This window comes from Trichosurus vulpecula, chromosome 2, assembly GCF_011100635.1.
Source record: "Trichosurus vulpecula isolate mTriVul1 chromosome 2, mTriVul1.pri, whole genome shotgun sequence".
In the NCBI taxonomy this organism is placed as follows: domain Eukaryota; kingdom Metazoa; phylum Chordata; class Mammalia; order Diprotodontia; family Phalangeridae; genus Trichosurus; species Trichosurus vulpecula.
In genome coordinates, this window is record NC_050574.1 from 166,296,755 (window position 1) to 166,310,251 (window position 13,497).

The 13,497-nt window shown below is 42.3% G+C and overlaps 1 protein-coding gene across 1 annotated transcript; it reads left to right on the plus strand.

Annotated features, from left to right (window-relative positions):
* The first annotated feature begins 10,521 nt into the window (after nt 1-10,521).
* On the plus strand, nt 10,522-11,067 carry LOC118837413 (protein max-like). Its single transcript, XM_036744277.1, has one exon. It carries the CDS (start codon nt 10,522-10,524, stop codon nt 10,999-11,001), a length of 480 nt encoding a protein of 159 aa, XP_036600172.1. The 3' UTR covers nt 11,002-11,067.
* Nucleotides 11,068-13,497: the final 2,430 nt, after the last annotated feature.

The following is a 13,497-nucleotide window of genomic DNA, read 5'->3' on the forward strand; positions in this document are numbered from 1 at the left end:
GTAATGGAATTCCCTTCTGTGTAGGGGCTCCAAAAGGAATATATTTACATTTAACAAAACTCGATGGCAAGGCACTTTGAAATCAAAGTCTCAATGGCGAGAGTTAATGTTTTGGTTATGTCATCTGGGGATTAGACATTTCCTATGTCAGCGGGCAGGGCACTATCACAGGCTCAGCTACTCTGAGATGAAGACATCAGTTGTAAGGCCCTTCTGAAGGGAAAGAGGTCAGGGAGACCACAACTAAGTTCTCTTATATCACAGTTTCTTAGCCTTGGGTTCATTAACTTTAAAAAAATTGGTAACTATTTCAATTAATTGATTTCCTTTTTAAAAAATATTGTTAATTTACGTGATAAAACAAGAACTTCCACAACATAGGATAATAAAAAATGCACATGAAACTGAAAATCTATTGTATACAACTTGAAGTTCTATTTACTTATATAATACATATATGTATATAATTTATATATAATAATTTTTTTCTATTTTCTCTTTTCTTCCTTTTATTTCTCCCCCCTACCAGAGATGGCTACCATTAGACACAAACAGGTATATATATATATATATATATATATATATGTATATATATATATATATGTATATATACACATATACATATATATGTATATGTAAAATTACTCTATACATACTTCTATTTATCAGTTCTTTCTCTGGATGCAGAGATTTCCTCTGTAATCATATGTATTTTATTTTACACATTTAAAAACATTATTCTAAGAAAGGATCCATAGACTTCATTAGACTTCCAAATGGGTCCATGACATAAACCCTACCTTAGACTGACCAAGAAGGAATCAATTGGAACAGCACAGTTTTCTGCCCAGCCTTACAGCTGAAAGAATGGCAACAGAAAATGGACAATGCCTCTCTCAATTAAAGGCATTTGGGAGGGAGTGAAGCATCACAGGATCCACGATTTAGAGTTGGAAGGGACCTCAGAGATCATTTAGTTCAATGACTCCATTTTACAGATGGGAAAAATGAGGTCCACAGAGACTTGCCTCAGGTCACGTGGTTAGAGAGCATTAGAGGCAGAATTTTGAACCCAGGCCCTCTGACTTCAGCATCAGTGCTCCGGCCACTGTCCCATGTGGACCCATTTCCTCCAGTATTTACTGTGTTTCCAACTGTTGTGTGAAAGACCTGTGCTTCTTTCAAACTCTGAGATGCTATGAAATTTAGCAGAAGAGACCAGGGAATTCAGAGGATGGAGAGATCATTTCTGGCTGGGAAAATCAAGAAAGGTTTTATGGAATAGCTGACATTTGAAGTTGGACTTGAGGGATAGGTATGCCTAATAATACTTCATGTTTCTACAACCCATTTAGCTTTGTAGAGTGCTTTCTCACAATAATCCTGTGAGATGGCCAGTAAAAATATCATCCCTATTTTACAGTGGGGGAAATTGAGGCTCAGAGAGCCACTTGAGCAGGGTCACACAGCTTTTAATATATCAATAAGTGGAGATGAAGTGGAGGGCATTCGAAGTAGTGGGAAGGCATGTTCCAGGGGAACGTGGGGGAAGGAAATCAGTAGGTATATTCAGGGAATGACATGAGTGCATGCTGGGGGAGGGGCATAATGTTGGAAGGGGATAGATAGTGAAGGATAAAATTTTGTATTTTAGGAAGGTCAATCTAGAGTTAGTGAGGAGTATGGAATAGAGGGGAAAAAGACTAGGGACAGAGAGACCAATTACGGAGCCACAACAGTCCAGGAAGAAAGAAGTTAAGTAACAGTGCATAATAGAAAGAGAGAAGTATGAGATAAATTATGAAAGAAGGACCAGCAAAACTTGGAGATGAGACATGGGTGGTTAGTATTAGCATGGTATAATGAAGAGACAATTAGAATTGGAGATAGGAGGCCTGGTTTAAATCCTGCCTCAGATATTATCTGTTTGACTCTGGGTCAGACTTCACTTCTCAGCCTCAGTTTTCTCGTTTGTAAAACGACAATAATAACTTCCTCGCCAGGTTGTGAAGATTGAATGAAACGGTGTAGATAAAATGTTGTATATTATACAAATGTCAGCTCTCTTGGTTAGGGAAGTGTCAACAAGGACCCTGAAGTATTGAGCCTGGGTGCTATGATAATTAGGGTGGGACTTGTTTTTACTGTTTCCTCTTTTGGAATGCTGAGGTAATCAAGTACCATTGATGAGTTTTGCCTTTCAAATGTAATGGCAAGTAGAATGGACTTTTTGTTGTCTTTGTTTTGGAGTGCTTCTCAGCGCTAAGGAATCTTTGATTTTGTTTGGAGTCTGCTTACATCAAGGGAAGGCCTAGTTCACATGGGTTTGAGTTACATGATTGTGATGCCCTCTGACCCTGAGCAAGCATTTAAGTCACAAGAAGGCCCAAGTTGTGATGCCCTATGACCCTGAAGAAGTGTATATAAACTCAGAGGTTAGTATTTTGCCTTTGGGGACACACTCATTGAAAGAATGTTGGTGACGAGACTCTGGGTAGCTGTTGAAGCAGAACCGCAGCCCCCCCCCCCCCAGCTTTGAAAACCCAGATGTTGGTGCTTCTCTCTGCGGTAACTGTTTGTGTATTGCTTGGATAGACAGCTAGAAGCCTGTCTGCTGATTTGTGTTTATTTGCTCTGTTTATATAATTTCTGCTTGTAATTTCTGTTTGTATTCTCTCTGAAGTTCAGGGCTCTGGCTTTTTCCCTTGAACAAAGTGAATGACCTATGTATGTTTAATTAAAGTGATATTGTTAACTCCTTAAAGTTGCTTTCCTTAGAAAAGCAGATCAAAGAACCTGTGCTAGCAGCCCTCCTTGTGTGCTGGTGTTATTGGCCTTGGACAGCCATAATAGTGGCAAGGAGCATTGTTGTTACACTGGATAATGGGGAGAATGATGGTGCCATAGACCACATGAGGAAGTGAGAAGGAGGAGCTGTTTTCAGTAGAGATTACACACACACACACACACACACACACACACACACACACACACACACGTGTGTATGTATGTGTGTATTTATAATGATAAACCATTACACATATTATATATCAATATATCATATTGTTTCTTTTATTATATATTATATATTATTATATAAATATACTTATAAATAAATATACATATATACATACCTTATGTCCCTTACATTTGTCATTGCTTTGTCCTTCCTCACTATCCTAGAGCTCTATCTCTTATAATAGAGAATAAAAAAGAGGAAAAAATACCGATTTAGAAAAACTAATCACACATCAGAAAAGTTTGCCACCATTTTTAGTGTTCCACAAGCACATCACACCACATCTGCAAAGGAGGTATAGTGGTTAAGCTTTTATACCTGGAGTCACTAGACCTTGGGCCAGATTTGAAATCAGGAAGATATATCTTCCTGACTTCTGGCACTCTATCCACTGTGCCACCTACCTGCGCCAGAGTCTAATAGAGGGTACAATAAAGGTTTTTTTTTAATTATTTAGCCAAATAGGTTGGATTAGATACTTTTTCAGGTCTTTGTAGGGGCAGCCAGGTAGTACAGTGGATAGAGCTCTGGGCCTGGAATCAGGGAAACCTGGGCTCAAATCCAGCCTCAGACACTTACTAGATGTGTGATCCTGGGCAAGTCACTTAACCCTGTTTGCCTCAGTTTCTTCATCTGTAAAATGAGCTGGAGAAGGAAATGGCAAACCTCTCCAGTATCTTTGCCAAGAAAATTCCAGAAGAGGTCATGGGAAGTTAGACATGACTGAAAATTACTAAACAACAACAACAACATGAACAAGGTCCCTGTAAATGTAGGAATTAAGTCAAGAGAAAGGTCAGGGTTGGACATCTCAATGTAGTTATAATCATCTACTTAGAGAACTTTCCTGGTTTGCCCCTGGTGGAAATAGAACTTCTTCTAATATCCTGAAAAGCAAACCCATGGTGACATGGAAATGGCTAGACAGATCAAACATTTATTAAGTGCTTACTGTGTGCCAGGCACTGTGCTAAGAGCTAGTGATACAAATATAAGCAACCAAAACAGTCCTTGCTCTCAAGGAGTTTAAGACAACTCATAAAGGCCACTGGGGAAGAGGGTCAAAGGCCTGGAGAGTGGAACCAGTCTTTTAGTCATGGAGGGGAGCATTGCTGGTGCCCCGATGAAGTGATATTTGTAGGCAAGCAGTTACCAGTCAGAAGAGGGATGTGTCAGGGCTGTAGTTAAGTGTGTGTGTGTGTGTGTGTGTGTGTGTGTGTGTGTGTGTGTGTGTGTGAAAGAGAGAGAAAGAGACAGAGAAAGACGGAGACCGAGAGACAAAGAAAGAGATGGAGATGGAGAATGACAGAGACAAACAGAGAGAGATAGAGAGAGACTTAGAGACAGAGAGAGGAGGGGAGGGAGCAGGGCAGCTGAGGGAGGATGTAGTTGAGAATCTCTGCTCTAGGGGATTTGTTATTTGAACATGCCTCCTGCATTCTAATCTTCTAAGAAAACCTTGGTTCTCTAGCCCTGCCTCTTCCTTTCCCTTCCCTCCCCTCCCCCCAACACTGGAGCCTTAGTTTCTCTGGTAGGAGCCTCTTGGGCTGCATGAACGATTCCCTGTGACACAAGATAGCCACTTTTGCCTGAAGAAAACCACATGGAAATTAAAGGCTTCAAACTAAAGCTTTGTAGTGTACCCTATAGCAACTAAAAAAAAAAAAGAAAAAAAAGGAGATGGTGGGGTGGGGGTGGGAGGGAGGAAGCCTGAACAATTTCCTAGCTCATTAAAAATAACATTTTGTTCACATTTCAACATCTGAAAAAAGACTAAATGGAATTTTACAATATATTCATACACTCTGGTCTCAGTAAAGCAAGCTTGGGAAAACTGATAACTAGTTACATTACTATGAAGCCCTGAAATTTGCATTTCCAAAGGTTCTCTCCTTCTCTACCCCCCATCCCAACCTCCAGATTCCCAGATATTTGTATGAATGATTGTCTCCTTTGTGCTCAGTGGGAGGAAGGGTGGAAGAGTGGATAGGGTTGTTGGACTTGGAGACAGGAAGACCTGAGTTCAAATTCTGTCTCTCAGAAACTTAATAACTGTGTGACCCTGGGCAAGTCACTCTGTCAACCTGTTTCCTCATATATAAAACAGGGATTCAGGGTGCTTTGTAAACCTTAAAGCACCATGCAACGATTCATTATTTTAATTTATATTACTTGGACTGAGGAGCCTGGGATTCAGTCCCACCTCAGACATTCACTAGCTTTATGACCACGGACAAGTCTTTTCATCCACTGGGCCACCTAGATGCCCCCTTAAGGAATGGTTTTGGCTTCCTGACTCTAGCTGCTATATGTGATCTGCCATTATTTGTGACCTGACTCCTAGAGACACAAAGGGGCCAGTCAGCCTTTAGCTTTTGCCCCGCTCTCCAAATCCCCCTCTCTTTCCCCTTTGCTCACTGTTACAGCTGATCCCTTGTTTTCCTCTGGAGAGCCTTCGAGTGGCGTCCCTCTGCAGAGACCATCTCTTTGAACAAATGCCTTGTTGGATGATTGATTTAGGTTCTCTCTGGATATGATCAAGTTATGAGGCTGAGTTTGGCCAAATGAAGAGAAAGAAAGCAAAAAGCCAGGAGCTGAAAAATGCATTGTTCCTATCACTGCAGCTACTCTATTCAAACCAGGCTGAGGCCCCAGTGCACCCCAGAGCAAGAGGCTGCATCCCTAGGCTCAGGTGGCCAGGGGTACAGGCATGTTCGTGCCCTCGTCTGCTGCCTTTTACTCCCTTTCCCAATAAGATGCCCTGGCCTCGGTGGCAGGAGACAGCGGTAGCCTCAGGAAGCTGCGAGAGCAATAAACAACTGGATGTTTTCTAGGTCATCGCCTGATCGAGTCCCCACTTAAACAATAATCTTGCCATTGCATCTGCAAAACCCCAGACTCAGGCCCCAAAAGGTTATTTCATCAATAACTCTTGAGTCTGCCTACGGCTAGAATTATTCCCAGCAGACATTTTAGACAATCTCTAAACAGCCTCTGTGGAGGAGAAGGCCCTAGCTTCACTGAAGTACTTAGGCTATAATACTGCCATTACTATTCTTAAAGGGGAGGGGGTCCAGCAAGTGGGCTAAGGGAGGAGATTGACTCAAGAACTGGTATCTCTAAAAAGGTGGAGTGGGAGGGAGGGACACTGGGAATAGGATATCTAATTCTAGACACCCTGACTAACTGACAGGGAAGGCTCATCTTCATATTGGAGTAGGCAAAGCATCTGACCGTGGGAGTCTAGAAGCTTGCCAGGGTCCTAGAGGTCATTCAGTTTTTGTTGAGGAGAGCAGTGGATAGAGAGCATTGGATTTGGGGTCAGGAAATCCAAATCTGGCCTTAGACACTAGCTGTGTGACCTTGGGCAAGTCATTTAATCTGTCTGCCTCAGTTTCCTCATCTGAAAAAATGGGGATCATAATAGCCCCCACCTCTCAGAGTTATGGTGAGGGACAAATGAGATATCTGTTAAACACTTTGCAAAACCTGAAGCATCATATAGATGCTAATGATGATGGTGATGAAACTGAGGCCCAGAAAGGTTAAGTGGCCTGCCCAAAGCATTGCACTGTAGGGGGTAGAGTACTGCATGTGCAAACAGGAAGACTTGGGTTCAACTCTAACCTTAAATACTTATTAGCTATATGACACTGGAGAACCTCTATGGACCTCAGTTTCCCCACCTATAAAATGAGGGGGTGGCCAGGTGGCTCAGTGGATAGAGCGCTGGGCTTGGAATCAGGAAGATTCATCTTTCTGAGTTCAAATCTGGCCTCAGACACTTACTAGCTATGTGACCCTGGGTAAGTCACTTAACCCTGTTTGCCTCAGTTTCCCCATCTGTCAAATGAGCTGGAGGAAGAAATGGCAAACCACTCCAGCATCTTTGCCAAGAAAACCCCAAATGGGCTCATGAAGAGTAGGATACGACTAAAACGACTAAACAACTACCACCACCACCACCACCACCAACAGCAACACCAGCAAAATGAGGGAGTTGGAGCCAAGTGAGGCAGTAGAACCACTATTCCTAGCCACCAGGGAGGCAGAGGCTGGCAGATCTCAAGCTTGGGATTTTTGAACCACAATGAGCTAGGGCAAACTGTACTCATTCCAGCATTAATGTAGTAAGTCTCTGGAGAGCAGTGGGCCACTAGGTTACCTAAGAAGGGGCAAATGGAGCAGGCCAAATCTCCCTCGCTGATCAACAGTCATGGAACTGGGCTTAAGAATGACCCCTGTATTTACCACCTGGCGAAACGGGGGAATCTAGTCTTTAAAAAAAAGAGGTTTGAGTAAATGACTTCTAAAGTCCTTTCCAGCCCCTGCTCCTAGCTATGATCCTTTGGTCCTTAAAGGTCATACAAATTATAAGTGGCAGAGCCAAAATCTAAACCCAAGTCCCTTGTCTCTTTTAGCCTTTCCACTGCATCTAAACCTTTGTTTCCTCACTTAGGAAATGGGGATAAAAATATAAAGTGTATCTCACTGCAGTTAGGAGGATCAGATGAGAAATTATATATAAAATGCTATATAAGTGTCAGCTATTTTTATTTTTCATGTTAGCAAATGGCCATTCAGTTGTGGAGGTGTTATATCACCCAAAAAGTTACCTCTCTCCCCCGCCAACAATCCCATGGATAGACTCACTATATATGGCAGCCTCTGTGGAGTGCGTGGCCTTTGATCTTTACTGGGTCCTCCTGAACACTGCAGGTGAGCTGGGCCTCTTTGATTTACTAAGCATATTTACCAAGCAATTTGTAAGAGCAAGTAATTACTACACAGTTCATGGAATCATAGGTGGGAGAGCCCACTGGGGTCATCTTGTATGACCTCCATCTAGCCTTCTGCAGTCTTCCCTTTTCATTCCTATTAGCACTTAATCTCATCTCTTCTCCCATCTCTGGGCAATGATAGAGTCATAGCCACATCCCCTAAGGAGCCACTTCCACTGCCCAATCACTCCAAACTTCTCCTTAATGTTCCACACTGGCTTTCCCTCCCCTAGCCAAAGGCCATTGCAGCTTTGTCCTCCCGACTTCTGAGCTGCTGATTAATTCCCTTACTTCATTTATTCTTTTTTCTTGGAGGTATTTATAGACTGTGATTGTGTTCCCTCTGAGCTGTATCCTTTCTCAACTATATACGTTTAGCTCTCTTGCTCTCTCCTGATACGACTTATCTGCTAATCCCTAGAACATTTATTGGTATTTATGTTTTGCTTGGATTTCCTACACCTTTTCTAAATTGCATTGACTGTGTAACTTATGCCCCTCCTTGATGCCCTCAGTGGAAAGCGCTCTTCTTCCCATTCTTGCCAGCTTTCTCTTGGGCATGTACAGCTGTTAAGGACTAAAAGGATCACTCATGGGGGAGAGGAGGTTAACAGATGGCTCATAATTATATTACAAGAGCATCTCGAAAAGAAGACCATTTTTCAAGTGCTTTCTTTCCCAAATGGTTCCCACCCACCCCTGCCCCCTGCTGATGATTTTTTTCCCCCTCTTCATTTCAATGCTTTCATTTCAAGGAAGTGTAGAAAAGAAAAAGACCTCACCCCACCTCCCACCGATTACTTGCTTGGGATCCTGGTCACTGGAAATAATAGATACTGAAATTAAAATTCATTGTCACACTACCCCAACCCGCTCAGGTGGGCTTCACATGTCCCAGAGTCATAGGATCCCAGAATTTAGAGCCACTAGGAACATGAGAGATCATCTAGATTAATTTCCTCAGTTTACTCATATACATCCTGGAGCTCATCTAGGTTAAACAATTTAGCAAGGTCACATAAAGAGCATATCAGAAGGAGGTCCCAAATTCGTTTTTGTTGTTGCTTTCCCACAATACTCCACTGAGAAAGCAGTACTATGCTTGGGGAGGCCACATCCTCCATTCCATAGGGCTCATTTGCGCATAGGGATTGGCCATGTATTTTATTTGTTAATAGGAAGCTCCTAGAAGCAAAAATTACATGTCAGTACTTTCTCTGTAACTTATATGTTAGAGAGTTGCCTGCGAAAGTGAGGAATTAAGTGACTTGCTTAGGGTCCCGTGATCAACAAAATGTCAGAGCCAGGTGTTCCTTGCTCAAAGGCTAGTTGGCTATCCATTGTATTATGTTGCCTTTCTATTAACTCATAAATCCAAGAGTTTTTGAGTTAAAATGGGCTTTAGGGAAAATTTAGCCCAATCCTTTCATTTTACAGATGAGGAAACTGAGTCCCAGGGAAGCAAAATGACTTGCCAAAAAGGTCACACAGCTAGCTTCTGGCTAGTTCTCTGTTAATATCCAAGATTATGCTTGCTTCGGTTGCAGAAGTCCAACTGAAGCAGCGACAAATGCTTCAAGGTTAAGACTTGTCAGTTAGCTTCCTTTATGCAAATACTTGCCAAATGGAGGCTCTTACACACCAACTAAACCTTTGGTAAAGGCTGATGGTGCGGAGGGGATTAAAGTGCCCCTGGGTCAGCCTGCTTTCAGGCACAGTACTCTGCATCTGGTAGGTGTGTTTAATCAAATTGATTTATAAGGTTAAAGCCTGATTTTGCTGAGGAGTTTAGCAGAGGGCGTCTGGAGAGGGAAGTGGTCACCGGCTACTTCACCAAGAACTAAATAGGTCCTAAAGCTCACTGATGCCTCTGCCCAGCCAGCTGCAGATACACCCTTCGAGAATCATACATTCTAGTATCAGCAGTGCTGACTCATTCAGTCGGGTAGACAGGAATGGTATAATTAATGTAATAATAATAATTCATAATAATAATGGTAATGATACTCTTGATTTATATAGCACCCATTTTTAAGATGCTCATAGCACTTACGGATTTTTATAAATCTAATTGAGTTCTTTATCTCAGTAAGATTTCATCTAATGCCCCTCTCTGGAGATGTCACCACAACCAATGTGATTTAGAGTGTGGGGAACCAATCTGGTTCATTCGGGTCAAATGAATTTGACTTGGTGGTCCAAAGGAGTGAAATTTATTGTTCCTAAAACGTGGTGCCCCAAACTGAACACAACATTCCGGGTGTGCTCTAGCCCGGCCGAGTACAGTGGGACTGCCATCTCCCACAGTCTGAATACTGTCCATTGGGATTGCTTTTTTTGTCTGCCGTGTCACACCGCTGACTCATTTGAGCCTGCAGTCATAAAACCTCAAGGTTTTCCCACAGGAACTATTGTTTGGTCACGTCTCCATTTTAATCTGATTGTGTAGATGTGGCATCTGGCTGATAGATACTTAACAGCAATTTTAAAGCAGTAAGACAGGTTGATCCGGTGCTGCAGTGAGGAGGTGGTTCTAGCCCTGTTGTGAGTGTGTGTGCGTGTGAGTGTGTGTGTGAGAGTGAAGGAGTGAGTGAGGGAGTGAGCGCGCGCGCGAGCGAGCGTGTGAGGCCCGACTTGTTGTTGCCCCTGACTTCCTCCTCCCCTTCGCCCCTCCCCCTTTCCCAGCGGCCGCCGCAGTGGCCGCTCCTCGGGCGGTAGGAAATGAGCGATGCCTATGACTTCGAGGTGGAGAGCGACGAAGAGCAACCGAAGTTTCAATCTGCGTGTGACAAACGCGCTCATCATAATGCACTGGAGCGAAAGCGCAGGGACCACATCAAAGATAGCTTTCAAAGTTTGCGGGACTCTGTCCCATCACTCCAAGGAGAGAAGGCATCCCGGGTCCAAATCTTAGATAAAGCCACAGAGTACATCCAGTATATGAGAAGGAAAAACCACACACACCAGCAGGATATTGAAGACCTCAAGCGGCAGAACGCTCTGCTGGAGCAGCAAGTGCGTGCGCTAGAGAAAGCCAGGCCAAGTGGCCAACTGCCAACCAACTATTCTTCAGACAACAGCCTCTACACAAGTGCCAAGGGCAGCGCCATCTCTGCCTTCGACGGGGGCTCAGATTCCAGCTCTGTGTCAGAGCCTGAAGAACCCCAAAGCAGAAAGAAGCTCCGGATGGGGGCCAGCTAAACAGAGCAGGCCAGCAATAAAAAACTGTCTGTCTCCTCCATCGTCTCCTCTCCCAGTTCATCGTTAGACCCCTTCAAGCTGTTTTAAAGACTCTTTCTTTTCTTTTCTTAAAAAGTAGAAGCTCTTCGACTATACAGCTTTCATTTTCTGCCTTTTCCCTTCAGGAACCTTCTTCCCCCACCATGAATTTTTAAACCAAAACATCTCAACTTGGCAGCTTTTTCTGTGGAGGGCAGAACGAACACACCTCTGAGCATATGCTGCCCTTGACCTCCCCAGCCAGCTCCTCCCACCTTGTTGGGCATCATTGCCCAGGTGACTTCTCTGCTCACAAGTCTCCTTTCTCCCTTTCCTACATCTTCCTTGTTCCCCCCTCATTTGATAGACTTTGTGAATCTGTGAACTGCTCAACTTTTAGAAGATAACCTGTTTGGAATAATCAGATTTACCCATAATTTTTTTCAAAGAAAAATTTTCTTTTAAATATTTGTCACTCCTGCTGAAGGGTTAGTTTGGTGGGGGGTTTGTGGTGGTGAGGGTAAGTGGGAACATCTATGCAGTCTGGTATCTTGGGTGTATTTCACTCCTGTTTCTCCCAACTAAGCTACATGTAGCTGGGAAGTTCAGCCAGCTTTTTTATTTTTGTTTTTTCCTTAGTTGCTGGCATTCAGGAGGGTCATGTGACACCACGTGGTATGTATTTGGAGCCTGCAGTAGGGAAGCTTCAGCCACCAGGAGATTGATTTTTGGTGGGGGAGTCAGGGATAGAGGGAGTAAAGAAGGGAGGGTTAGGGCTGAGGAAGGAGTGCATTTTTTTGTATTAAAGGCCAGTAATGATGTTTTGATATTACATCCTGCTACTGAAATTTGAATTCAAGTGGACTTTCCCTATTCTGATGATATCGGTATTGCAAAGCGACAGATTCACAAAGTAGTGATCAAATTTTCCTTTGTGTATGTTTCTAAGAAATAGAGCCACCTGATTTTGCATATAAATGTACCAAGAGCATCTTACCTGGTACTAAAAACCACAGACTAATTCAGTCCCCTTCTGTCTCTCTTTTTTCCCTCTGTTTTGGGACCTCTCTCCCTTCTATGACCTGGCCCTGGTTTTGGCTATGGTCAACAGGTTCCTGTGAAGGATTTGTGTGTTAAGCCTCTTTTTTTTCCTTTTTCTTTTTTTTTGTGTCTACTCTATCCTCTTCTGGTGTTTGCTGATCTCTAGTATGTACTATATACTCTTTGTCCATGTTTAATTCCATTCAATGGAAATAAAAAGTATGTTGTACATACTGCCAAACAATTGTCTTGCAAGTTAAGGATTCCCCCTTTACTATAAGACTATAAATAAAAACTTATTTTATCCTTAAAAGAAAAGAAAACAGTAAGACATTATACAAATGAGAGAATCCCAAACTCTTGAGGCTCTCATCCATTACCCTGGTCTTCTGCTTAAAACATTCCAGAAAGTAAACTGTCTTATTCTCAAAGGTCTTCAAGGACAGCCTCCTTAAATAAACCAGCTCAGTGCTTAATAACTCTGCACAGCCAGAAAGTTCTTTATACATAACCTAAATATCTATAGCTGCAAGCAAATCGCTTTTCCTTCTGTTCCATTGGTACAAGCATTAGAGAACAGCTGGGAGGGTTACAATAACCCCTTTAACAGACTTCAAGGCTGTTTTAAAAACAACACTCAGGTTTTTCTTCTCTTCCCCTAAGTAATTTCAGTTTTTTCAGTATTTCCCATAAGGGCCATTCTCTCTCTCTCTCTCACTCTCTCTCCATATATACATATATACATATACATATACATATATATATGTATGTGTGTGTGTGTGTGTATATATATATATATATATATATATATATATATATATATATATAAAACTCATCGCTTGATAAAAGAAAGAGTTGGAATAATTTTTAGAACATAAGCTCTTGGAGGTCAGGAATGATTGTTGGTCAATAAAATGCCAGATGGAAAGTAGTCTGTAAATGAATACATGTGTTGATAGTGAGAAAGTATATAAGGAAAGAGAAAGAATGAGAAAGACAGAGACAAACAGGGACACAGAGAAAGAGACAGAGACCAAGAGAGATAGAGGCAGACATATATTGACTCAGAGAGACAGAGACATATAGACAGAGAATCAGAGAGACAGAGGAAGACTGAGACAAGAGGGAGACAGAGAGAGAGAGACCTCACAGAAAGGAAGAATGAGCTTAGATGTAGATAGCAATGTCCATCTATCTGAATGTATGAAGAAAGCCACAGGGTCAAAAAGAAAGACCAAAGAGAAAGAGGATGGGTAAATTGATAAAAAAACTTAAAGTTTATATAATCTTTAGGTTATAGGTTCCCACCTTAAAAAACAAATCTTCAGTCCAGCCCTGCAAGTCCCCGAAAGGATCCACTCTTGTTTATTTCTTGATTTTCCCCAGAAAAAACATTGAGCATAGCCTATGAACAGTCATCAAACTCAAGTCTATAGA